The sequence below is a fragment of the Oncorhynchus mykiss genome, chromosome 24, assembly GCF_013265735.2.
Source record: "Oncorhynchus mykiss isolate Arlee chromosome 24, USDA_OmykA_1.1, whole genome shotgun sequence".
Classification (NCBI taxonomy): Eukaryota; Metazoa; Chordata; class Actinopteri; order Salmoniformes; family Salmonidae; genus Oncorhynchus; species Oncorhynchus mykiss.
In genome coordinates, this window is record NC_048588.1 from 38,252,168 (window position 1) to 38,278,896 (window position 26,729).

Here is a 26,729-nt window from a genome sequence, read left to right on the forward strand (position 1 = left end):
GAGATAACAGGATCACACCAGGTGTAGCTTGGGGCGAGATAACAGGATCACACCAGGTGTATCTTTGACAGAGATAACAGGATCACACCAGGTGTAGCTTGGGGAGAGATAACAGGATCACACCAGGTGTAGCTTGGGGAGAGATAACAGGATCACACCAGGTGTAGCTTGGGAAGAGATAACAGGATCACACCAGGTGTAGCTTGGGGAGAGATAACAGGATCACACCATGTGTAGCTTGGGCAGAGATAACAGGATCACACCAGGTGTAGCTTGGGAAGAGATAACAGGATCACACCAGGTGTAGCTTGGGAAGAGATAACAGGATCACACCAGGTGTAGCTTGGGGAGAGATAACAGGATCACACCAGGTGTAGCTTTGACAGAGATAACAGGATCACACCAGGTGTAGCTTGGGCAGAGATAACAGGATCACACCAGGTGTAGCTTGGGGCGAGATAACAGGATCACACCAGGTGTATCTTTGACAGAGATAACAGGATCACACCAGGTGTAGCTTGGGGAGAGATAACAGGATCACACCATGTGTAGCTTGGGCAGAGATAACAGGATCACACCAGGTGTAGCTTTGACAGAGATAACAGGATCACACCAGGTGTAGCTTGGGCAGAGATAACAGGATCACACCAGGTGTAGCTTGGGCAGAGATAACAGGATCACACCAGGTGTAGCTTGGGCAGAGATAATAGGATCACACCAGGTGTAGCTTGGGCAGAGATAACAGGATCACACCAGGTGTAGCTTGGGCAGAGATAACAGGATCACACCAGGTGTAGCTTGGGCAGAGATAATAGGATCACACCAGGTGTAGCTTGGGCAGAGATAACAGGATCACACCAGGTGTAGCTTGGGCTCTGGTCAAACGTAGTGTACTATTTTTTATTTGCATTTGAGATGCAGATTTAAGATCTGGGCCTCCAGTGTCAGAGTATGTGCTGATATAGGATCAGTTTGGCCTTTAATATCATAATAGACCTGTATAAGATATAGGATCAGTTTAGCCTTTAATATCATAATACACCTGTATAAGATACAGGATCAGTTTAGCCTTTAATATCATAATAGACCTGTATACGATATAGGATCAGTTTAGCCTTCAATATCATAATAGACCTGTACGTGTTTTGTCCTATATTTATAGATATATATACATGTATTATTTAATCTCAGTCCCCCGTCCCCGCAGGAGGCGTTTTGCCTTCTGGTAGGCCGTCATTGTAAATAAGAATTTGTTCTTAACTGACTTTCCTAGTTAAATAAAGGTAAAATTAAAAATGGGATCGGTTTGGCCTTTAAAGTCATAACATACCTGTTTAGATTGTCATGTGACGGCACATTGAAACGTGTCACTCACCGTTGTTGTGTCCCTCACAGAGCAGCTGCAGGAAGCGGAACAGGTCACAGGTAAACTCATCATCCGCCATCACCTTCTCATCTGGCCACAGGAACACAACAGGGGGTCAACTGGCAGTCAACAGGGGGTCAACTGGGGGTCAACTGGCAGTCAACAGGGGGTCAACAGGGGGTCAACAGGGGTCAACTGGGGTCAACAGGGGGTCAACTGGAGGTCAACAGGGGGTCAACAGGAGGTCAACAGGAGGTCAACTGGCAGTCAACAGGGGGTCAACAGGGGGTCAACAGGAGGTCAACAGGGGGTTAACAGGAGGTCAACGGGGGGTCAAAAGGGGGTCAACAGGATGAGCGTGTTGTTGTTTGTTTATACGTGTATTGGAGTGTGTAAATACAGTGTCGATTGTTGTTTGACTGAGAAAGCAAGGATGAATAAGAATAGTTTAAAATTAAGGATTAGGCCTGGTAACAATATGTGTGTTTGTGTGTGTGTGTGTGTGTGTGTGTGTGTGTGTGTGTGTGTGTGTGTGTGTGTGTGTGAGTGTGAGTGTGAGTGTGAGTGTGTGTGTGTGTGTGTGGGTAAGTATAACCACAGTATCACTCTCTACCCTCGTTAGCAGGTTAGTAGCTAAACCACAAAGACCTCAGACAGATCGTCCGTTAGTCCCTGTCCACTGGCCAGCGGACAGACGGACGGCAGATGGAGAAAGGGAGGAGTCAGACAGGAGGAAAGTGAGGAGGCAGTCAGGGGGAGGAGCCAGACAGGGGGAAAGGGAGGAGCCCATCAGGAGGAAAGGGAGGTGCCAGACAGGGGGAGGAGCCATATGTGGGGAAAGGGAGGAGCCAGTCAGGAGGAAGGGGAGGGGCCAGATAGGGGGAAAGGGAGGAGCCAGTCAGGAGGAAAGGGAGGAGGAGCCAGATAGGGTGAGGAGCCATATGTGGGGAAAGGGAAGAGCCTGTTAGGGGGCGAAGCCATATAGGGGGAGGAGCCAGAGCCTTCAATACTATAGTACTGAGCACAGCTTTGGTTTTATCTGCTCCCTCCTCAACACACACACACACACACACACACCCACTCTTCATACAGAGAGCACAGGAACTTGGCCAACAACCAGGGATTTAAACACACACACGTCAACCATCAATAATGTGACATTGAAATGGTCATGACAGTGGAGAGGACAGAGAATGATGTGACATTGAAATGGTCGTGACAGTGGAGAGGACAGAGAATGATGTGACATTGAAATGGTCGTGACAGTGGAGAGGACAGAGAATGATGTGACATTGATAGAGTTTTCACAGAGGACAACATCATCTTCTGTGACAGAGATAGAGATAGGGGGAACACAGATATACAGAGAACAAATCGAAGAGAATACCTCTCTATATCAAACACAAAGTCACACAGTCATGCAATACAGATCTACTGAACTCCACAAACTCCAGTGAGTGTGTGTGTGTTGGTGTGTGGTGGAAAGACAAGGGAACCAAATCACATGTACCGGAGACAGAAGCGGGGGGTACAGTGGCTTGCGAAAGTATTCACACCCCCCTTGCCATTTTTCCTATTTTGTTGTCTGGATTTTTTTTTTTTTTAAATGGGGGAGGGGGGGGGGGGTTGTATCATTTGATTTACACAAAATGCCTACCACTTTGAAGATGCAAAATATGTTGTATTGTGAAACAAACAAGAAATAAGACACAGAAAACTGGAAACTTGAGTGTGCATAACTATTCACCCACCCCAAAGTCAATACTTTGTAGAGCCACCTTCTGCAGCAATTACAGTTGCACGTCTCTTGGGGTATGTCTCTATAAGCTTGGCACATTTAGCCACTGGGATTTTTGTCCATTCATCAAGGCAAAACTGCTCCAGCTTCTTCATGTTGGATGGGTTCTGCTGGTGTACAGCGATCTTTAAGTCATACCACAGATTCTCAATTGGATTGAGGTCTGGGCTTTGACAAGGCCATTCCAAGACATTTAAATGTTTTCCCTTAAACCACTCGAGTGTTGCTTTAGCAGTACGCTTAGCGTCAATGTCCTGCTGGAAGGTGAACCTCTGTCCCAGTCTCAAATCTCTGGAAGATTGAAACAGGTTTCCCTCAACAATTTCCCTGTATTTAGCGCCATCCATCATTTCTTCAATTCTGACCAGTTTCCCAGTCCCTGCCAATGAAAAACATCCCCACAGCATGATGCTTCCACCACCATGCTTCACTGTGGGGATGGTACTCTCGGGATGATGTGAGGTGTTGGGTTTGCGCCAGACAGCATTTTTCTTGATGGCCAAAAGGTCAATTTTAATCTCATCTGACCAGAGTACCTTCTTCCATATGTTTGGGGAGTCTCCCACATGCCCTTTGTACAAACACCAAACATGTTTGCTTATTTTTTTCTTTGAGCAATGGATTTTTCTCTGGCAACTCTTCCATAAAGCCCAGCTCTGTGGAGTGTACGGCTTAAAGTGGTCCTATGGACAGATACTCCAATCTCCGCTGTGGAGCTTTGCAGCTCCTTCAGGGTTATCTTTGGTCTCTTTGTTGCCTCTGTTTAATGCCCTCCTTGCCTGGTCCATGAGTTTTGGTGGGCAGCCCTTTCTTGGCAGGTTTGTTGTGGTGCCATATTCTTTCCATGTTTTAATAATCAAATTAATGGTGCTCCGTGGGATGTTCAAAGTTGCTGATATTTTCTTATAACCCACCCCTGATCTGTACTTCTCCACAACTTTGTCCCTGACCTGTTTGGAGAGCACCTTGGTCTTCATGGTGCCGCTTGCTTGGTGGTGCCCCTTGCTGAGTGGTGTTGCAGACTCTGGGGCCTTTCAGAACAGGTGTATATATACTGAGATCATGTGACAGATCATGTGACACTTAGATTGCACACAGGTGGACTTGAAAAATGAAAAAAAATGAATAATGTGACTTCTGAAGGTAATTGGCTGCACCAGATCTTATTTAGGGGCTTGATATCAATGGGGGGATTACATATGCACATCACTTTTCCCTTTTAACATATTTTTTATTTTTATTTTTTAAACAAGTTGTTATTTTCATTTCACATCATCAATTTGGACAGTGTGTGTGGGGGGGGGGGGGTCACATCTGGTTCTACACAGAGGACAGTGTGGGGGTCCCAGCTGGTTCTACACAGAGGACAGTGTGGGGGTCCCAGCTGGTTCTACACAGAGGACAGTGTGGGGGTCCCAGCTGGTTCTACACAGAGGACAGTGTGGGGGTCCCAGCTGGTTCTACACAGAGGACAGTGTGGGGGTCCCAGCTGGTTCTACACAGAGGACAGTGTGGGGGTCCCAGCTGGTTCTACACAGAGGACAGTGTGGGGGTCCCAGCTGGTTCTACACAGAGGACAGTGTGGGGGGGGGGGGGGTCCCAGCTGGTTCTACACAGAGGACAGTGGGGGGGTCCCAGCTGGTTCTACACAGAGGACAGTGTGTGGGGGGGGGGGGGGTCACATCTGGTTCTACACAGAGGACAGTGTGGGGGGGTCCCAGATGGTTCTACACAGAGGACAGTGTGGGGGGGGGGGGTCACATCTGGTTCTACACAGAGGACAGTGTGGGGGTCCCAGCTGATTCTACACAGAGAACAGTGTGGGGGTCCCAGCTGATTCTACACAGAGGACAGTGTGGGGGTCCCAGCTGATTCTACACAGAAGACAGTGTGGGGGGGGGGGGGGTCCCAGCTGGTTCTACACAGAGGACAGTGGGTGTGGGAGTAAAAGGTTATGGGTTCGACAGTTAAAGGGATTGTTTGGGATTTTGGCAATGAAGCCCTTTATCTACTTCAGATGAAGTCATGGATACCATGTTTATGTCTCTGAGTGTATATTGAAGGAGGTTGCTAACTAGCGTTAGCGCAATGACTGGAATTCTAAGGAAACGTTAGTCGACTCCCTATTGCGGTTGCAATTCATGATGAGACACATCAGCACAGTAAGAGCCTCATGGCTAGAAAGGATATGGATTTTGTCAAATTGACATTCAAAGTAGATTTTTTTTTTTGCACTTTAGCTAACCCTAACCGTAACCATTTTCCGAACCTTAACCTAATTCTCGTAACCTTCTAGGTTCACTTTCCTAACCTGCTACGTCAATTGTCCTAACCTGCTACGTAAGTTGTCCTAACCTGCTACGAAAAGTCAAATCTGACAAAAGCTTTATATCCTTTCTAGTCAAAACCCCCCATGCAACAGTTCTCTGTGATCTCCTCTGGAGAACTTGTCAGGACAAGAAGAAAATGGAAGAACACTGTTCCACGAGTCTTGGAGTTACAGTAGATCTGTAGTACCAGGAAAAACACTCAAGGACCCCCAAAAACAGTCAAAACGTTTCAATCCCTGCTAGTGGATGGATGATGTCCTTTTACCAGGGACACTTAGAGGAAGTGACGCTATTGAATTTAACTATACTCTTTTTATCCCAAAACAACCATCTTAAGGGATCAAAAAGTTTTGTTGTTTTTTCAGTGACTCCTTGAGTGCGAAATGAAATGCGTATTATTAACTACACACACAACACAGAAAAAAGAAAGACCTAGTCAGCTTTAATAAAAGAAAACTAAAAGAAAGGACAGAAGGAGAGAGAGAGAGAGACAGAGAGAGAGAAGGAAAGAGACAGAGAGAGAGAAGGAAAGAGACAGAGAGAGAGAAGGAAAGAGACAGAGAGAGAGAAGGAAAGAGCCTTAGAGAGAGAAGGAAAGAGAGAGAGAGAGAAAGAAGCAAAGAGACAGAGAGAGAGAGAGAGAGACAAAGAGACAGAGAGAGAGACAGAGAGAGAGAGAAACAGAGAGAGAGACAGGGAGAGAGAGAGAGAAGGACAGGGAGAGAGAGAGAGAGAGACAAAGAGACAGAGAGAGAGAGAGAGACAAAGAGACAGAGAGAGAGACAGAGAGAGAGAGAGAAACAGAGAGAGAGAGAGAGAGAGAGAGAGAGACAAAGAGACAGAGAGAGAGACAGAGAGAGAGAGAGAGAGAGACAAAGAGACAGAGACAGAGACAGAGAGAGAGAGAGAGAGAGACAAAGAGACAGAGAGAGAGACAGAGAGAGAGAGAGAAACAGAGAGAGAGACAGGGAGAGAGAGAGAGAGACAGGGAGAGAGAGAGAGAGACAGAGAGAGAGACAGGGAGAGAGAGAGAGAGAGAGAGAGAGAGAGAGAGACAGAGAGAGAGAGACAGAGAGAGAGACAGAGAGAGAGAGAGAGAGAGAGACAGAGAGAGACAGAGAGAGACAGAGAGAGAGAGAGAGAGAGACAGAGAGAGAGAGAGAGAGACACGTCTTATTTACCACGTTCTAGCTTCATATCTGAGAACCGTGAAAAGGTGGATGGGGGAAAGGAGGGGTATGTAAAGGGTAAAGGGCAGGGTGGAGTGGTGGTGGTGAGGAGAGGGACAAAGAGAGAGCCAAGGTGAGTCCAGTAGCTACAACAATTAAAGCCGTTGTCAGGGACGCGTGTACAGTTTCTATATAAACCGTCTTGAAGCACAGTGATTCATACAACAGCACCTTTATGAATCTCATACGGTTTCTACCTACTTTAGGACAGCCCACGAATACAGGAAATAAATACACACTAACACAAACTGTAACCGCAGTAAACACCTGTACGCAGCAGAAAGCACAGTGATTCACAGCGAGTAGCTTACCCTGTAACTAGCCATGTAGCAGATCAGTTTGTGTTGTAACTAGCCATGAAGCAGATCAGTTTGTGTTGTTGCTACCCTGTAAATAGCCATGTAGCAGATCAGTTTGTGTTGTTGCTACCCTGTAACTAGCCATGTAGCAGATCAGTTTGTGTTGTAACTAGCCATGAAGCAGATCAGTTTGTGTTGTTGCTACCCTGTAAATAGCCATGTAGCAGATCAGTTTGTGTTGTTGCTACCCTGTAACTAGCCATGTAGCAGATCAGTTTGTGTTGTAACTAGCCATGTAGCAGATCAGTTTGTGTTGTTTCTACCCTGTAACTATCCATGAAGCAGATCAGTTTGTGTTGTAACTAGCCATGTAGCAGATCAGTTTGTGTTGTTTCTACCCTGTAACTAGCCATGTAGCAGATCAGTTTGTGTTGTAACTAGCCATGTAGCAGATCAGTTTGTGTTGTTGCTACCCTGTAAATAGCCATGTAGCAGATCAGTTTGTGTTGTAACTAGCCATGTAGCAGATCAGTTTGTGTTGTAACTAGCCATGAAGCAGATCAGTTTGTGTTGTTTCTACCCTGTAACTAGCCATGTAGCAGATCAGTTTGTGTTGTTGCTACCCTGTAACTAGCCATGTAGCAGATCAGTTTGTGTTGTAACTAGCCATGTAGCAGTTCAGTTTGTGTTGTTGCTACCCTGTAAATAGCCATGTAGCAGATCAGTTTGTGTTGTTTCTACCCTGTAACTAGCCATGTAGCAGATCAGTTTGTGTTGTAACTAGCCATGTAGCAGATCAGTTTGTGTTGTAACTAGCCATGTAGCAGATCAGTTTGTGTTGTTGCTACCCTGTAAATAGCCATGTAGCAGATCAGTTTGTGTTGTTTCTACCCTGTAACTAGCCATGTAGCAGATCAGTTTGTGTTGTTGCTACCCTGTAACTAGCCATGTAGCAGATCAGTTTGTGTTGTTGCTACCCTGTAACTAGCCATGTAGCAGATCAGTTTGTGTTGTAACTAGCCATGTAGCAGTTCAGTTTGTGTTGTTGCTACCCTGTAAATAGCCATGTAGCAGATCAGTTTGTGTTGTTTCTACCCTGTAACTAGCCATGTAGCAGATCAGTTTGTGTTGTAACTAGTCATGTAGCAGATCAGTTTGTGTTGTAACTAGCCATGTAGCAGATCAGTTTGTGTTGTTGCTACCCTGTAACTAGCCATGTAGCAGATCAGTTTGTGTTGTTGCTACCCTGTAACTAGCCATGTAGCAGATCAGTTTGTGTTGTTGCTACCCTGTAACTAGCCATGTAGCAGATCAGTTTGTGTTGTTGCTACCCTGTAACTAGCCATGTAGCAGATCCGTTTGTGTTGTTGCTACCCTGTAAATAGCCATGTAGCAGATCAGTTTGTGTTGTTGCTACCCTGTAACTAGCCATGTAGCAGATCAGTTTGTGTTGTTGCTACCCTGTAACTAGCCATGTAGCAGATCAGTTTGTGTTGTTGCTACCCTGTAAATAGCCATGTAGCAGATCAGTTTGTGTTGTTGCTACCCTGTAACTAGCCATGTAGCAGATCCGTTTGTGTTGTTGCTACCCTGTAACTAGCCATGTAGCAGATCAGTTTGTGTTGTAACTAGCCATGTAGCAGATCAGTTTGTGTTGTTGCTACCCTGTAACTAGCCATGTAGCAGATCAGTTTGTGTTGTTGCTACCCTGTAAATAGCCATGTAGCAGATCAGTTTGTGTTGTTGCTACCCTGTAACTAGCCATGTAGCAGATCCGTTTGTGTTGTTGCTACCCTGTAACTAGCCATGTAGCAGATCAGTTTGCGTTGTAACTAGCCATGTAGCAGATCAGTTTGTGTTGTTGCTACCCTGTAACTAGCCATGTAGCAGATCAGTTTGTGTTGTAACTAGCCATGTAGCAGTTCAGTTTGTGTTGTTGCTACCCTGTAAATAGCCATGAAGCAGATCAGTTTGTGTTGTTTCTACCCTGTAACTAGCCATGTAGCAGATCCGTTTGTGTTGTAACTAGCCATGTAGCAGATCAGTTTGTGTTGTAACTAGCCATGTAGCAGATCAGTTTGTGTTGTTGCTACCCTGTAAATAGCCATGTAGCAGATCAGTTTGTGTTGTTTCTACCCTGTAACTAGCCATGTAGCAGATCAGTTTGTGTTGTTGCTACCCTGTAACTAGCCATGTAGCAGATCAGTTTGTGTTGTTGCTACCCTGTAACTAGCCATGTAGCAGATCAGTTTGTGTTGTTGCTACCCTGTAACTAGCCATGTAGCAGATCAGTTTGTGTTGTTGCTACCCTGTAACTAGCCATGTAGCAGATCCGTTTGTGTTGTTGCTACCCTGTAAATAGCCATGTAGCAGATCAGTTTGTGTTGTTGCTACCCTGTAACTAGCCATGTAGCAGATCCGTTTGTGTTGTTGCTACCCTGTAACTAGCCATGTAGCAGATCAGTTTGTGTTGTTGCTACCCTGTAAATAGCCATGTAGCAGATCAGTTTGTGTTGTTGCTACCCTGTAACTAGCCATGTAGCAGATCCGTTTGTGTTGTTGCTACCCTGTAACTAGCCATGTAGCAGATCAGTTTGTGTTGTAACTAGCCATGTAGCAGATCAGTTTGTGTTGTTGCTACCCTGTAACTAGCCATGTAGCAGATCAGTTTGTGTTGTTGCTACCCTGTAAATAGCCATGTAGCAGATCCGTTTGTGTTGTTGCTACCCTGTAAATAGCCATGTAGCAGATCAGTTTGTGTTGTTGCTACCCTGTAACTAGCCATGTAGCAGATCAGTTTGTGTTGTTGCTACCCTGTAACTAGCCATGTAGCAGATCAGTTTGTTCTGTAGCCAACTCTTCTGTGGACATCAACAGTCTGGCAGTGTAGTGAGAGGGGATGTGTTACATTGAGCTGTTCAGGTGTCAGAGCTATCCTGGTGGTGAGGTGTTATCACCATACTCACTTGATCCCTCCTCTGACACCATACCAAGCCCCTCTGCCTTGTTCTGTCTCTCAAAGGCATTCAGGTCTAGAACGCTGCCAACAAACACACATTAGAATAATTAACACACACAAACATTAGAATCATTAACACACACAAACATTAGAATCATTAACACACACAAACATTAGAATCATTAACACACACAAACATTAGAATCATTAACACACAACAAAAACATTAGAATCATTAACACACACACACACACCTTAGAATCATTAACACACAAAAACATTAGAATCATTAACACACAAACATTAGAACTATTAACACAACAAAAGAGTGATCAAATTAAGATCCTACATCTGTACAGCCAACACATTAGAGTCATTAACATCTAATGCATGTTAATTATTTGCAGGAAGCACAGATGATAAAATGGATTTTAATGATAGCTGATGAGAGATTTGAGTCTAGGCTTAGAGCCATCCAATATTTGTTTTAAATCCACATTAAGTGACACGTACCTGCAGGTACACATAACTAGATGTTAACAGACTGCCATACCTGCAGGTCTGCATCAGAGCCTGAATACTCAGGAAGAAGCCCACATCCTTTTTGTCCTTCAGGTAGTCCAGCATCCTCTACAATACAGAGAGAGAGAGACAGAAAAAGAGAGACAGAGACAGAAAAAGAGAGAGAGAGACAGAGAGACAGAGACAGACAGAGAGACAGAGACAGACAGAGAGACAGAGACAGAGAGAGAGACAGACAGAGAGAGAGAGAGAGAAAAAAAAGAGAGACAGACAGAGACAGAGAGACAGACAGAGAGACAGACAGAGAGACAGACAGAGAGACAGAGAGGGAAAGACAGACAGAGAAAATGTCTCCGGCTTAGAAAATGTCTCCAGAGTGCGTTTAACAGGTTCTTAAAACCTAACATTTTTTCCCCACTGCCAACAAGAGGGGTGTGAACACATTGAACAGTCCTGAGACACATGGGTTGTGACGTGAGGGTTTGTTACTATTTAAATATCATATCCATCTGGACATTTCCCACCTGGGACATATTCAAGAGAACTTGGAAAGTATTCAGGTCCCCTTTGACATTTTCCACATTTTGTTACGTTACAGCCTGATTCTAAAAGGTATTAAATTATTTTAAACCTGGCACCATCGCTACGGTGAAGCATGGTGGTGGTGGCAGCATCATGCTGTGGGGATGTTTGTCAGTGGCAGCGACTGGGAGACTAGTCAGGATCGAGGGAAAGATGAACGGAGCAAAGTACAGAGAGATCCTTGATGAAAACCTGCTCCAGAGCGCTCAGGACCTCAGACTGGGGTTAAAGTTCACCTTCTACTAACAGGACAATGACCCTAAGCACACAGCCAAAACAACACAGGAGTGGCTTCGGGACAAGTCTCTGAATGTCCTTGAGAGAGAGAGAGACACAGAAGAGATTATGGGGTATTGTGATGTCATTATGGGGTATTGTGATGTCATTATGGGGTATTGTGATGTCATTACGGGGAATTCTGATGTCATTGTGGGGTATTGTGATGTCATTATGGGGTATTGTGATGTCATTACTGGGTAGTGTGATGTCATTACGGGGAATTCTGATGTCATTATGGGGTATTGTGATGTCATTATGGGGTATTGTGATGTCATTATGGGGTATTGTGATGTCATTATGGGGTATTGTGATGTCATTACGGGGTATTGTGTGTAGATTGATGAGTAAAAAAAGCAACTGAATCTATTTTTAGAATAAAGCTGATAACGGAACAAAAATGGGGAAAAAGTCAAAGGGTCTGAATCCATATAGTGAATAATAATAATAATATACAGTGCCTTGCGAAAGTATTCGGCCCCCTTGAACTTTGCGACCTTTTGCCACATTTCAGGCTTCAAACATAAAAATATAAAACTGTATTTTTTTGTGAAGAATCAACAACAAGTGGGACACAATCATGAAGTGGAACGACATTTATTGGATATTTCAAACTTTTTTAACAAATCAAAAACTGAAAAATTGGGCGTGCAAAATTATTCAGCCCCTTTAAGTTAATACTTTTAGCGCCACCTTTTGCTGCGATTACAGCTGTAAGTTGCTTGGGGTATGTCTCTATCAGTTTTGCACATCGAGAGACTGACATTTTTTCCCATTCCTCCTTGCAAAACAGCTCGAGCTCAGTGAGGTTGGATGGAGAGCATTTGTGAACAGCAGTTTTCAGTTCTTTCCACAGATTCTCGATTGGATTCAGGTCTGGACTTGGCCATTCTAACACCTGGATATGTTTATTTTTGAACCATTCCAATGTAGATTTTGCTTTATGGTTTGGATCATTGTCTTGTTGGAAGACAAATCTCCGTCCCAGTCTCAGGTCTTTTGCAGACTCCATCAGGTTTCATGGGCCTCTTGGCTGCATCTCTGATCAGTCTTCTCCTTGTATGAGCTGAAAGTTTAGAGGGAAGGCCAGGTCTTGGTAGATTTGCAGTGGTCTGATACTCCTTCCATTTCAATATTATCGCTTGCACAGTGCTCCTTGGGATGTTTAAAGCTTGGGAAATCTTTTTGTATCCAAATCCAGCTTTAAACTTCTTCACAACAGTATCTCGGACCTGCCTGGTGTGTTCCTTGTTCTTCATGATGCTCTCTGCGCTTTTAACGGACCTCTGAGACTATCACAGTGCAGGTGCATTTATACGGAGACTTGATTACACACAGGTGGATTGTATTTATCATCATTAGTCATTTAGGTCAACATTGGATCATTCAGAGATCCTCACTGAACTTCTGGAGAGAGTTTGCTGCACTGAAAGTAAAGGGGCTGAATAATTTTGCACGCCCAATTTTTCAGTTTTTGATTTGTTAAACAAGTTTGAAATATCCAATAAATGTCGTTCCACTTCATAATTGTGTCCCACTTGTTGTTGATTCTTCACAAAAAAATACAGTTATACAGTTATATATACAGTTATATAAATACAGTTATATAAAATATAGTTTTATATCTTTATGTTTGAAGCCTGAAATGTGGCAAAAGGTCGCAAAGTTCAAGGGGGCCGAATACTTTCGCAAGGCATTGTATACCCCTGTACAACAGAGGTCGTTTTAGTTAGTACCCCTGTACAACAGAGGTCATTTTAGTTAGTACCCCTGTACAACAGAGGTTGTTTTAGTTAGTACCCCTGGTCTAGTAGAACAGAGGTCGTTTTGGTTAGTACCTTGGTCTAATACAACAGAGGTAGTTTTAGTTAGTACCCTGGTCTAGTACAACAGAGGTAGTTTTAGTTAGTACCCTGGTCTAATACAACAGAGGTAGTTTTAGTTAGTACCCTGGTCTAGTACAACAGAGGTAGTTTTAGTTAGTACCCTGGTCTAATACAACAGAGGTAGTTTTAGTTAGTACCCTGGTCTAGTACAACAGAGGTAGTTTTAGTTAGTACCCCTGGTCTAATACAACAAAGGAAGTTTTAGTTAGTACCCCTGGTCTAGTACAACAGAGGTAGTTTTAGTTAGTACCCCTGGTCTAGTACAACAGAGGTAGTTTTAGTTAGTACCCCTGGTCTAGTACAACAGAGGTAGTTTTAGTTAGTACCCCTGGTCTAATACAACAGAGGTAGTTTTAGTTAGTACCCCTGGTCTAATACAACAGAGGTAGTTTTAGTTAGTACCCCTGGTCTAGTACAACAGAGGTAGTTTTAGTTAGTACCCCTGGTCTAGTACAACAGAGGTAGTTTTAGTTAGTACCCCTGGTCTAGTACAACAGAGGTAGTTTTAGTTAGTACCCCTGGTCTAATACAACAGAGGTAGTTTTAGTTAGTACCTCTGGTCTAGTTAGGATGAGTTGTACAGCAGGGGTAGTTTTAGAGTTAAAGTTGGTTAGGATGAGTTGTATAGCAGGGGTAGTCAACCTGAGTAATTACCCTCTTTGGGATAGGTGACAGCATTTTCACTTTTGGATAAATAGCGTGCCCAATTTCAACTTCCTGCTACTCATGCCAAGAATATAAGATATGCATATCATTAGTAGATTTGTATATAAAACACTCAGAAGTTTCTAAAACTGTTTGAATCGTGTCTGTGAGTATAACATAACTTATGTAGCAGGCAAAACCCAGAGGACAAATCATTCAGATTTTTTTTTTTTTAAGGTCACTGTCTTTCCAATGAGTTTTCATTGGGGAACGATATTTCTGAGGCACTTGATTGCAGTTCCTACTGCTTCCACTGGATGTCAACAGTGTTTAGAAAATGGCTGAGGTTATTCTTTTGTGAAATGAAGAAGTACAGCCATCTTGAAAAACTGTAACGCTTTTGGGCAAGACTAGAAAAGTAGCGTTAGTTTCCTCTCGTATTGAAAACAGATAGACCCGTCTTCAATTTGATCGATTATTAACGTTTAAAAATACCTCAAGTTGTGTTACAAAAGTCATTTGAAATGTTTTGGCAAAGTTTACAGGTCACTTTTGCAATATTTTGTAGTGACTTTGCGCAAATTGGAAGCTGTTTTTTTCTGGATCAAACGCGCCAAATAAATGGACATTTTGTATAGATATCGACGGAATTAATCGAACAAAAGGACCATTTGTGATGTTTATGGGACATATTGGAGTGCCAACAAAAGAAGCTCGTCAAAGGTAAGGCATGATTTATATTTTATTTCTGCGTTTTGCGTCGCGCCTGCAGGGTTGAAATATGCTACTCTCGTTGTTTACTGCTGGTGCTATCATCAGATAATAGCTTCTTATGCTTTCGCCGAAAAGCCTTTTAAAAATCTGACACGTTGGCTGGATTCACAACGAGTGCAGCTTTAATTTGGTATCTTACATGTGTGATTTAATGAAAGTTTGATTTTTATATCATTTTGTTTTAATTTGCCGCGCTGCATTTCCCCTGGCTTTTGGCCAAGTGGGACGCGACTGTCCCCCTATCCTCGAGAGGTTTTACACCTATTTAGCTTCCGACTGTCCAGGTAAACCAGGTAGATGACAATCAGACAGAACTCACCTGTTGTACGTCACAGTTGCCTGTGTTGAGGATTGAGATACCCAGCTTGAGGGTGGAGGACACCATCGCCCCAGTCTCACCTGAGACAGAGAGATCAAATGTAGTGTACACACTGACAACAGCCCTCTAATGTAGTGTACATACTCCAACAGCCCTCTAATGTAGTGTACATACTGCCAACACCCCTCTAATGTAGTGTACATACTGCCAACAGCCCTCTAATGTAGTGTACATACTGCCAACACCCATCTAATGTAGTGTACACACTGCCAACAGCCCTCTAATGTAGTGTACATACTCCAACAGCCCTCTAATGTAGTGTACACACTGCCAACAGCCCTCTAATGTAGTGTACATACTGCCAACACCCCTCTAATGTAGTGTACACACTGCCAACAGCCCTCTAATGTAGTGTACATACTGACAACAGCCCTCTAATGTAGTGTACACACTGCCAACAGCCCTCTAATGTAGTGTACATACTGCCAACACCCCTCTAATGTAGTGTACATACTGCCAACAGCCCTCTAATGTAGTGTACATACTGCCAACACCCCTCTAATGTAGTGTACATACTGCCAACAGTCCTCCACAGGCCCAAAGTACTGTTAGTATCCTCATCTTCTTTACAAACAGGTGCTAATACAAGTCTGGGACTCTGATACAACTCTGGGATCTGTTCTGGGTCTGGTCTGGGTAAGTGAGTCTGTTCTGGGTCTGTTCTGGGTTAGTCGGTCTGGTCTGGGTCTGTTCTGGGTTAGTCGGTCTGTTCTGGGTCTAGTCTGGGTAAGTGCGTTTGGTCTGGGTCTGTTCTGGGTCTGTTCTGGGTAAGTGGGTCTGTTCTGGGTCTGGTCTGGGTAAGTGGGTCTGTTCTGGGTCTGTTCTTGGTCTGGTCTGGGTAAGTGGGTCTGTTCTGGGTCTGGTCTGGGTAAGTGGGTCTGTTCTGGGTCTGGTCTGGGTAAGTGGGTCTGTTCTGGGTCTGTTCTGGGTAAGTGGGTCTGTTCTGGGTCTGGTCTGGGTAAGTGGGTCTGTTCTGGGTCTGGTCTGGGTAAGTGGGTCTATTCTGGGTCTGGTCTGGGTAAGTGGGTCTGTTCTGGGTCTGGTCTGGGTAAGTGGGTCTGGTCTGGGTCTGGTCTGGGTAAGTGGGTCTGTTCTGGGTCTGGTCTGGGTAAGTGGGTCTATTCTGGGTCTGGTCTGGGTAAGTGGGTCTGTTCTGGGTCTGGTCTGGGTAAGTGGGTCTGTTCTGGGTCTGGTCTGGGTAAGTGGGTCTGTTCTGGGTCTGTTCTGGGTCAAGTCTAGTTAAGTGGGTCTGTTCTGGGTCTTGTCTGGGTAAGTGGGTCTGTTCTGGGTCTGGTCTGGGTAAGTGGGTCTGTTCTGGGTCTGTTCTGGGTCTGGTCTGGGTAAGTGGGTCTGTTCTGGGTCTGGTCTGGGTAAGTGGGTCTGTTCTGGGTCTGGTCTGGGTAAGTGGGTCTGTTCTGGGTCTGTTCTGGGTCAAGTCTAGTTAAGTGGGTCTGTTCTGGGTCTTGTCTGGGTAAGTGGGTCTGTTCTGGGTCTGGTCTGGGTAAGTGGGTCTGTTCTGGGTCTGTTCTGGGTCTGGTCTGGGTAAGTGGGTCTGTTCTGGGTCTGGTCTGGGTAAGTGGGTCTGTTCTGGGTCTGGTCTGGGTAAGTGGGTCTGTTCTGGGTTAGGGTGTGTGTCTGAGCCCTGTACCTCTGCAGGCACTGATCATCTGCAGCACCATCTCTGCAGCTCCTCTGTTGTGGAGCCGGGACTGCTGATACAGGAGCCTCTGCTTCTCCATCTCCTTCTCCTGACAGACAGACGGACAGGAGAGAGGTTGTAACTCTGTCACGGACACACACACACACACACAGCCTCTGCTTCTCCATCTCCTTCTCCTGACAGACAGACGGACAGGAGAGAGGTTGTAACTCTGTCGACCAGGTCTGTCCCCCGCACTCTCTCTCGGCTCTCTCACACAGCACGCATGGACGGACGGACGGACACACACACACACACACACACACACACGCACACACACACACGCACACACACACGCGCACACACACACACTTCCATTAAGACATAGAGTTTATTAGTGATAGTAGTTATTATCCTTCTTACAGAACAAATATAAAAAATAAAACTGTGTTCCTGTTTGGCTGTCTTTCATTGCACCATCTTCGTGCACTGAAGAAACACAGAGTATTATTACCACCACCACCATCCCATCATACCATCTCAGTCTGGGTCACTTCAAAGGCCTCCTCCTCTTCCCCCTCCTCCTCCTCACCGATGTGGCAACTCTGGAGAGAAAAGTGGAGAGAGAGAGGGGTGAAGGGAGAGGGGAGAAGGGAGAGCGGGGAGAGAGAGCGGGGAGAAGGGAGAGTGGGGAGAGAGAGATCGGGGAGAGAGAGATCGGGGAGAGAGAGTGGGGAGAGAGAGAGTGGGGAGAGAGAGAGAGGGGAGAGTGGGGAGAGAGAGAGTGGGGAGAGAGAGAGTGGGGAGAAGGGAGAGTGGGGAGAGAGAGAGCGGGGAGAAGGGAGAGTGGGGAGAGAGAGAGCGGGGAGAAGGGAGAGTGGGGAGAGAGAGAGCGGGGAGAAGGGAGAGGGGGAGAAGGGAGAGTGGGGAGAGAGAGAGTGGGGAGAAGGGAGAGTGGGGAGAGAGAGAGTGGGGGGAGAGAGAGAGTGGGGAGAGAGAGCGGGGAGAAGGGAGAGCGGGGAGAAGGGAGAGTGGGGAGAGAGAGAGTGGGGAGAGAGAGAGTGGGGAGAGAGAGAGTGGGGAGAAGGGAGAGAGAAGGAAATAGTGAATAAGAGAGAAATATAAGTAGGAGAGAAGGTGGAGAGTTAGCAGCACGTCTAACACAACATGAGATCATGTTCAAATCTAGTAGGGGACCAGCACGTTACCTTGGCCATAATGTCAGCATAAGCCATGTATAAGTAGTCTACTTCCAGTTTGCTGCAACAACAGAGAAAACAGGACAATGTTTAGCCACCAAAACAAACTGGGAAAAACTTAAGTGAAGGTTTGACTGTTTTACATACAGAAGTCATTGGGATATGAATAATTGTTTTAATTATGTTAGGTCAACAACAGATATGCTCCTCCTCCTCTCCCTCATCTCCGGTTGTAGTGACAGGTTGAAAGAAGGGAGGGAGGGAGGGAGGGAGGGAGGGAGGGAGGGAGGGAGGGAGGGAGGGAGGGAGGTGGCCTCACCTCTTCTCCGTGAGAGCGGTCCGGCTGAAGTGTAGGATGAGCTGATGCAGAGGGTCAGGTTTAGTTTCTGCCTCTTCCTCTCCCTCTTCTCCCAGCTCCTCCTCCTCCATGGCTTTCTACACACACACACACACACACACACACACACACACACACACACACACACACAGAAACAGAAACACAAAATCCTTACAGAAAGTTGCTGAAGACTCACAAATATGGCGATAATACTGTATATAGTTGTATACAATTACACTATCTATCCTACGGAGTTTGTGTTGCTAAAACTACACAGCCGAGGAGAAAAGACCTTACAGACAAGTCGTCGATCATACGGTCTTCAAACTGGTATCCTTCAGTCTGCAGCCAGTTCCTCTTGTACCCATTCAGGAACATGTTGGACCCCCGGTGCCTGTTGAACAGGAAGTGCCAACAAAGGAAGTTACACCGCATACCAAGCGTCAACAAAAAAATCACGATACACTATATATATATATACAAAAGTATGTGGACACCCCTTCAAATGAGTGGATTCGGCTATTTCAGCCACACCCGTTGTTGCTGACAGGTGTATAAAATCGAGCACACAGCCATGCAATCTCCTTAGACAAACATTGGCAGTAGAATGGCCCGTACTGAAGATCGCAGTGACTTTCAACGATGCCACCTTTCCAACAAGTCAGTTCTGTCACGCCCTGATCTGTTTCACCTGTCTTTGGGATTGTCTCCACCCATCTCCAGCTGTCACCTGTTTTCCCAATTAGTCCCTGGGTATTTATTCCTGTGTTCTCTGTTTGTCTGTTGCCAGTTCGTCTTGTCAAGTCAACCACCGTGTTTTTTACGTGCTCCTGCTTTTTCCTTATCTCCGTTTTTCTAGCCTGACCATTCTGCCTGCCCTGACTCTGAGCCCGCCTGCCTGACCATTCAGCCTGCCCTGACTCTGAGCCCGCCTGCCTGACCATTCAGCCTGCCCTGACCTCGAGCCCGCCTGCCTGACCATTCTGCCTGCCCTGACTCTGAGCCCGCCTGCCTGACCATTCAGCCTGCCTTGACTCTGAGCCCGCCTGCCTGACCATTCTGCCTGCCCTGGCTCTGAGCCCGCCTGCCTGACCATACTGCCTGCCCTGACTCTGAGCCGGCCTGCCTGACCATTCTGCCTGCCCTGGCTCTGAGCCCGCCTGCCTGACCATACTGCCTGCCCTGACTCTGAGCCCGCCTGCCTGACCATTCAGCCTTCCTGACACTCTGTACCTCCTGGACTCTGACCTGATTTATGATATTTTTGCCACAACCACAACCTGTCTCTTGCCTGCCCCTTGGATTATAATAAATATTAGAGACTCAAACCATCTGCCTCCTGTGTCTGCATCTGGGTCTCGCCCTGTACCGTTATAAGTTTGTCAAATTTCTGCCCTGTTAGAGCTGCCATGGTAAGTGCTGTTATTGTGAAGTGGAAACGTCTAGGAGCAACAATGGCTCAGTAGCAAAGTGATAGGCCACACAAGCTCACAGAACCGGACTGCCGAGTGCTGAAGCACGTAACGCGTAAAAATCGTCCGTCCTAAGCTGCAACAACTACCGAGTTCCAAACTTCCTCTGGAGGCAACGTCAGCACAATAACTGTTTCATGAAATGTGTTTCCATGGCCGAGCCGCCGCACACAAGCCTAAGATCACCATGCGCAATGCCAAGCATCGACTGGAGTGGTGTAAAGCTCGCTACCATTGGATTCTGGAGCAGTGGAAACGTGTTCTCTGGAGTGATGAATCACGCTTCACCATCTGGCAGTCCGACCGACTAGTCTGGGTTTGGCAGATGCCAGGAGAACGCTACCTGCCCCAATGCATAGTGCCAACTGTAAAGTTTGGAGGAGGAGGAATGGTCTGGGGCTGTTTTTCATGGTTCAGGCCACTTAGTTCTTAATGCGATGACATTCTAGATGATTCTGTGCTTCCAATTTTGTGTAAACAGTTTGGGGAAGGCCCTTTCCTGTTTCAGCATGACAATGCCCCTGTGCACAAAGCAAAGTCCCTACAGAAATGGTTTGTCAAGATCGGTGTGGCAGAACTTGGCAGGCCTGCAGAGCCTTGACCTAAACCCCATTGAACACCTTTGGGGTGAATTGGAACGCCGACTGCGAGCCAGGCCTAAATCGCCCAACATCAGTGCCCGACCTCACAAATGCTCTTGTGGCTGAATGGAAGCAACATCTGTACATTACATGTGCCTTTGCCTTCATACGACAAAAAAAATAGTTTTATTCTATTTTTTCCTCCTCCAAGTCCTCCAATCAGGGCTGTTATACATATACTTTTTTTTTACGTGATTAGAAATTACGCATGAAATGTTATCCGGTCTTTCGGCAAATGTCAATGCAGATCTATCCCAGAAAAATATAAAATACAGAGGAATAACTACACAGATATGCAGTAGTGAAGTAGCCTATTACTACACAGATATGCAGTAGTGAAGTAGCCTATTACTACACAGATATGCAGTAGTGAAGTAGCCTATTACTACACAGATATGCAGTAGTGAAGTAGCCTATTTACTACACAGATATGCAGTAGTGAAGTAGCCTATTACTACACAGATATGCAGTAGTGAAGTAGCCTATTACTACACAGATATGCAGTAGTGAAGTAGCCTATTACTACACAGATATGCAGTAGTGAAGTAGCCTATTACTACACAGATATGCAGTAGTGAAGTAGCCTATTACTACACAGATATGCAGTAGTGAAGTAGCCTATTTACTACACAGATATGCAGTAGTGAAGTAGCCTATTTACTACACAGATATGCAGTAGTGAAGTAGCCTATTTACTACACAGATATGCAGTAGTGAAGTAGCCTATTTACTACACAGATATGCAGTAGTGAAGTAGCCTATTTACTACACAGATATGCAGTAGTGAAGTAGCCTATTACTACACAGATATGCAGTAGTGAAGTACCCTATTACTACACAGATATGCAGTAGTGAAGTAGCCTATAACTACACAGATATGCAGTAGTGAAGTAGCCTATTACTACACAGATATGCAGTAGTGAAGTAGCCTATTACTACACAGATATGCAGTAGTGAAGTACCCTATTACTACACAGATATGCAGTAGTGAAGTACCCTATTACTACACAGATATGCAGTAGTGAAGTAGCCTATTACTACACAGATATGCAGTAGTGAAGTAGCCTATTACTACACAGATATGCAGTAGTGAAGTAGCCTATTACTACACAGATATGCAGTAGTGAAGTAGCCTATTACTACACAGATATGCAGTAGTGAAGTACCCTATTACTACACAGATATGCAGTAGTGAAGTACCCTATTACTACACAGATATGCAGTAGTGAAGTAGCCTATTACTACACAGATATGCAGTAGTGAAGTAGCCTATTACTACACAGATATGCAGTAGTGAAGTAGCCTATTACTACACAGATATGCAGTAGTGAAGTAGCCTATTACTACACAGATATGCAGTAGTGAAGTAGCCTATTACTACACAGATATGCAGTAGTGAAGTAGCCTATTACTACACAGATATGCAGTAGTGAAGTACCCTATTACTACACAGATATGCAGTAGTGAAGTAGCCTATTACTACACAGATATGCAGTAGTGAAGTACCCTATTACTACACAGATATGCAGTAGTGAAGTAGCCTATTATTACACAGATATGCAGTAGTGAAGTAGCCTATTACTACACAGATATGCAGTATTGAAGTACCCTATTACTACACAGATATGCAGTAGTGAAGTAGCCTATTACTACACAGATATGCAGTAGTGAAGTACCCTATTACTACACAGATATGCAGTAGTGAAGTAGCCTATTACTACACAGATATGCAGTAGTGAAGTACCCTATTACTACACAGATATGCAGTAGTGAAGTAGCCTATTACTACACAGATATGCAGTAGTGAAGTAGCCTATTACTACACAGATATGCAGTAGTGAAGTACCCTATTACTACACAGATATGCAGTAGTGAAGTAGCCTATTACTACACAGATATGCAGTAGTGAAGTAGCCTATTACTACACAGATATGCAGTAGTGAAGTAGCCTATTACTACACAGATATGCAGTAGTGAAGTAGCCTATTACTACACAGATATGCAGTAGTGAAGTAGCCTATTACTACACAGATATGCAGTAGTGAAGTAGCCTATAACTACATAGATATGCAGTAGTGAAGTAGCCTATTACTACACAGATATGCAGTAGTGAAGTAGCCTATTACTACACAGATATGCAGTAGTGAAGTAGCCTATTACTACACAGATATGCAGTAGTGAAGTACCCTATTACTACACAGATATGCAGTAGTGAAGTAGCCTATTATTACACAGATATGCAGTAGTGAAGTAGCCTATTACTACACAGATATGCAGTATTGAAGTACCCTATTACTACACAGATATGCAGTAGTGAAGTAGCCTATTACTACACAGATATGCAGTAGTGAAGTACCCTATTACTACACAGATATGCAGTAGTGAAGTAGCCTATTACTACACAGATATGCAGTAGTGAAGTACCCTATTACTACACAGATATGCAGTAGTGAAGTAGCCTATTACTACACAGATATGCAGTAGTGAAGTAGCCTATTACTACACAGATATGCAGTAGTGAAGTAGCCTATTACTACACAGATATGCAGTAGTGAAGTAGCCTATTACTACACAGATATGCAGTAGTGAAGTAGCCTATTACTACACAGATATGCAGTAGTGAAGTAGCCTATTACTACACAGATATGCAGTAGTGAAGTAGCCTATTACTACACAGATATGCAGTAGTGAAGTAGCCTATTACTACACAGATATGCAGTAGTGAAGTAGCCTATTACTACACAGATATGCAGTATTGAAGTAGCCTATTACTACACAGATATGCAGTAGTGAAGTAGCCTATTACTACACAGATATGCAGTAGTGAAGTAGCCTATTACTACACAGATATGCAGTAGTGAAGTAGCCTATTACTACACAGATATGCAGTAGTGAAGTAGCCTATTACTACACAGATATGCAGTAGTGAAGTAGCCTATTACTACACAGATATGCAGTAGTGAAGTAGCCTATTACTACACAGATATGCAGTAGTGAAGTAGCCTATTACTACACAGATATGCAGTAGTGAAGTAGCCTATTACTACACAGATATGCAGTATTGAAGTACCCTATTACTACACAGATATGCAGTAGTGAAGAGTTTGATTGTGAGTTTGATACCTGGGGATGTTGTAGAGGGGTGACATCCTGAAGCAGGCCACAACGGCTTTGCGTCGTTGTTTAGAGAGCAGCTTGTGCCAAACCATCTTCTTAGACTTGTACGGGTGCTCCGTCTGGGGAGAGATAGAGAGATTATCGCAAGGGTCAAGAGTTTCCCTGGACAGATGGTCGTGAAAACGTCTGGTGTGAAAGGTGAATAGTCACCACCTCTGTGGTAGAGTGAATACAGTACTCACCACCTCTGTGGTAGAGTGAATACAGTACTCACCACCTCTATGTGGTAGAGTGAATACAGTACTCACCACCTCTGTGGTAGAGTGAATACAGTACTCACCACCTCTATGTGGTAGAGTGAATACAGTACTCACAACCTCTATGTGGTAGAGTGAATACAGTACTCACCACCTCTATGTGGTAGAGTGAATACAGTACTCACCACCTCTATGTGGTAGAGTGAATACAGTACTCACCACCTCTATGTGGTAGAGTGAATACAGTACTCACCACCTCTATGTGGTAGAGTGAATACAGTACTCACCACCTCTATGTGGTAGAGTGAATACAGTACTCACCACCTCTATGTGGTAGAGTGAATACAGTACTCACCACCTCTATGTGGTAGAGTGAATACAGTACTCACCACCTCTATGTGGTAGAGTGAATACAGTACTCACCACCTCTATGTGGTAGAGTGAATACAGTACTCACCACCTCTATGTGGTAGAGTGAATACAGTACTCACCACCTCTGTGGTAGAGTGAATACAGTACTCACCACCTCTATGTGGTAGAGTGAATATAGTACTCACCACCTCTATGTGGTAGAGTGAATACAGTACTCACCACCTCTATGTGGTAGAGTGAATACAGTACTCACCACCTCTGTGGTAGAGTGAATACAGTACTCACCACCTCTGTGGTAGGTGAATACAGTACTCACCACCTCTGTGGTAGAGTGAATACAGTACTCACCACCTCTGTGGTAGAGTGAATACAGTACTCACCACCTCTATGTGGTAGAGTGAATACAGTACTCACCACCTCTATGTGGTAGAGTGAATACAGTACTCACCACCTCTGTGGTAGAGTGAATACAGTACTCACCACCTCTGTGGTAGGTGAATACAGTACTCACCACCTCTGTGGTAGAGTGAATACAGTACTCACCACTTCTGTGGTAGAGTGAATACAGTACTCACCACCTCTATGTGGTAGAGTGAATACAGTACTCACCACCTCTATGTGGTAGAGTGAATACAGTACTCACCACCTCTATGTGGTAGAGTGAATACAGTACTCACCACCTCTATGTGGTAGAGTGAATACAGTACGCACCACCTCTATGTGGTAGAGTGAATACAGTACTCACCACCTCTATGTGGTAGAGGACAGCGGACACCTCCTGGACTCTCTTGACCACCTTCTCGGGGTCCTCAGCATCCTCAGCCTTCCCTGACGTCTCCTTATACAGCGCCATCTGCCAGCGCATTGACGGGTCCTCCACCTACACACAGCCAAAGAGTCAACGAACACATCACATGGACACCACATGGACACCACATGGACACCACATGCACAGCACATGGACACCACATGCACAGCACATGGACACCACATGGACACCACATGGACAGCACATGGACACCACATGGACACCACATGGACACCACATGGACACCACATGGACACCACATGCACAGCACAGCAGACACCATATAGACCAACGATGCTGAAATACTAATCCCATATATATATATATATATATATATATATATATATATATAAGTACCAGTGAAACCTTTTTCTATATTTTTTGTATTTTCTACATTGTATAATAATAGTGAAGACATCAGAACTATGAAATAACACATATGGAATCATGTAGTAACCATAAAAAAAAGTGTTAAACAAATCAAAATATATTTTATATTTGAGATTCTTCAAAGTAGCCACCCTGATGACAGCTTTGCACACTCTTGGAATTCTCTCAACCAGCTTCACGAGGTAGTCACCTGGAATGCATTTCAATTAACAGGTGTGCCTTAATTTGTTAATTTGTTAAAAATTTGTTAATTTGTGGAATTTCTTTCCTTCTTGATGCGTTTGAGCCAATCAGTTGTGTTGTGACAAGGTAGGGGTGGTATACAGAAGATAGTTCCACTTGGTAAAATACCAAGTCCATATTATGGCAAGAACAACTCAAATAAGCAAAGAGAAACAACAGTTCATCATTACTGTAAGACATGGAGGTCAGTCAACGCGGAACAACTGCAAGTGCAAGTTGCAAAAACCATCAAGTGATATAATGAAATTGGCTCTCATGAGGACCACCACAGGAAAGGAAGCGCCCGACCCAGAGTTACCTCTGCTGCAGAGGTTCATTAAAGTTACCTGTCTCTCATGAGGACCACCACAGGAAAGGAAGCGCCCGACCCAGAGTTACCTCTGCTGCAGAGGTTCATTAAAGTTACCTGTCTCTCATGAGGACCACCACAGGAAAGGAAGCGCCCGACCCAGAGTTACCTCTGCTGCAGAGGTTCATTAAAGTTACCAGCCTCAGATTGCAGCCCAAATAAATGCTTCAGAGTTCAAGTAACAGACATCTCATTGATCTCAACATCAACTGTTCAGAGGAGACTGCGTGAATCAGGCCTTCATGGTTGAATTGCTGCAAAGAATCCACTACTAAAGGACACCAATAAGAAGAAGAGACTTGCTTGGGCCAAGAAACACGAGCAATGGACATTAGACCGGTGGAAATCTGTCCTTTGGTCTGATGAGTCCAAATTTGAGATTTTTGTTTCCAACCACTGTGTCTTTGTGAGATGCAGAGTAGGTAAACAGATGATCTCCGCATGTGTGGTTCCCACCGAGAAGCATGGAGGAGGAGGTGTGATGGTGTGGGGGTGATGTAATGGTGTGGGGGTTCTTTGCTGGTGACACTGTCTGTGATTTACTTTGAATTCAAGGCACACATAACCAGCATGGCTACCACAGCATTCAGCAGCGATACGCGATCCCATCTGGTTTGCGCTTACTGGAACTATCATTTGTTTTTCAACAGGAGAATGACCCAACACACCTCCAGGCTGTGTAAGGGCTATTTGACCAAGGATGGTGATGGAGTGCTGCATCAGATGGCCTGGCCTCCACAATCACCCGACCTCAACCCAATTGAGATGGTTTGGGATGAGTTGGACTGCAGAGTGAAGGAAAAGCATCCAACAAGTGCTCAGCATATGTGGGAACTCCTTCAAGACTGTAGGAAAAGCAT

At 44.8% G+C, this 26,729-nt stretch overlaps 1 protein-coding gene across 6 annotated transcripts in view; it reads right to left on the reverse strand.

Annotated features, from left to right (window-relative positions):
- ryr1b (ryanodine receptor 1b (skeletal)) overlaps positions 1 to 26,729 on the reverse strand; it is a 233,601-nt gene that overhangs the window by 49,428 nt on the left and 157,444 nt on the right. For 4 of the 6 annotated variants that reach the window (XM_036961171.1, XM_036961169.1, XM_036961167.1 and 1 more), the window contains 12 exons: positions 24,825 to 24,959; positions 23,457 to 23,569; positions 18,518 to 18,614; positions 18,203 to 18,318; positions 17,893 to 17,944; positions 17,221 to 17,289; positions 16,694 to 16,793; positions 14,986 to 15,065; positions 10,535 to 10,611; positions 9,989 to 10,062; positions 6,676 to 6,693; positions 1,376 to 1,456 (listed from right to left, as the gene is read on the reverse strand). In XM_036961171.1, the coding sequence (XP_036817066.1) occupies positions 1,376 to 1,456; positions 6,676 to 6,693; positions 9,989 to 10,062; positions 10,535 to 10,611; positions 14,986 to 15,065; positions 16,694 to 16,793; positions 17,221 to 17,289; positions 17,893 to 17,944; positions 18,203 to 18,318; positions 18,518 to 18,614; positions 23,457 to 23,569; positions 24,825 to 24,959 (1,012 nt within the window). The remainder of the gene's footprint in view (positions 1 to 1,375; positions 1,457 to 6,675; positions 6,694 to 9,988; positions 10,063 to 10,534; positions 10,612 to 14,985; positions 15,066 to 16,693; positions 16,794 to 17,220; positions 17,290 to 17,892; positions 17,945 to 18,202; positions 18,319 to 18,517; positions 18,615 to 23,456; positions 23,570 to 24,824; positions 24,960 to 26,729) is intronic. The other 2 variants (XM_036961172.1, XM_036961170.1) reach the window with 1 other exon arrangement.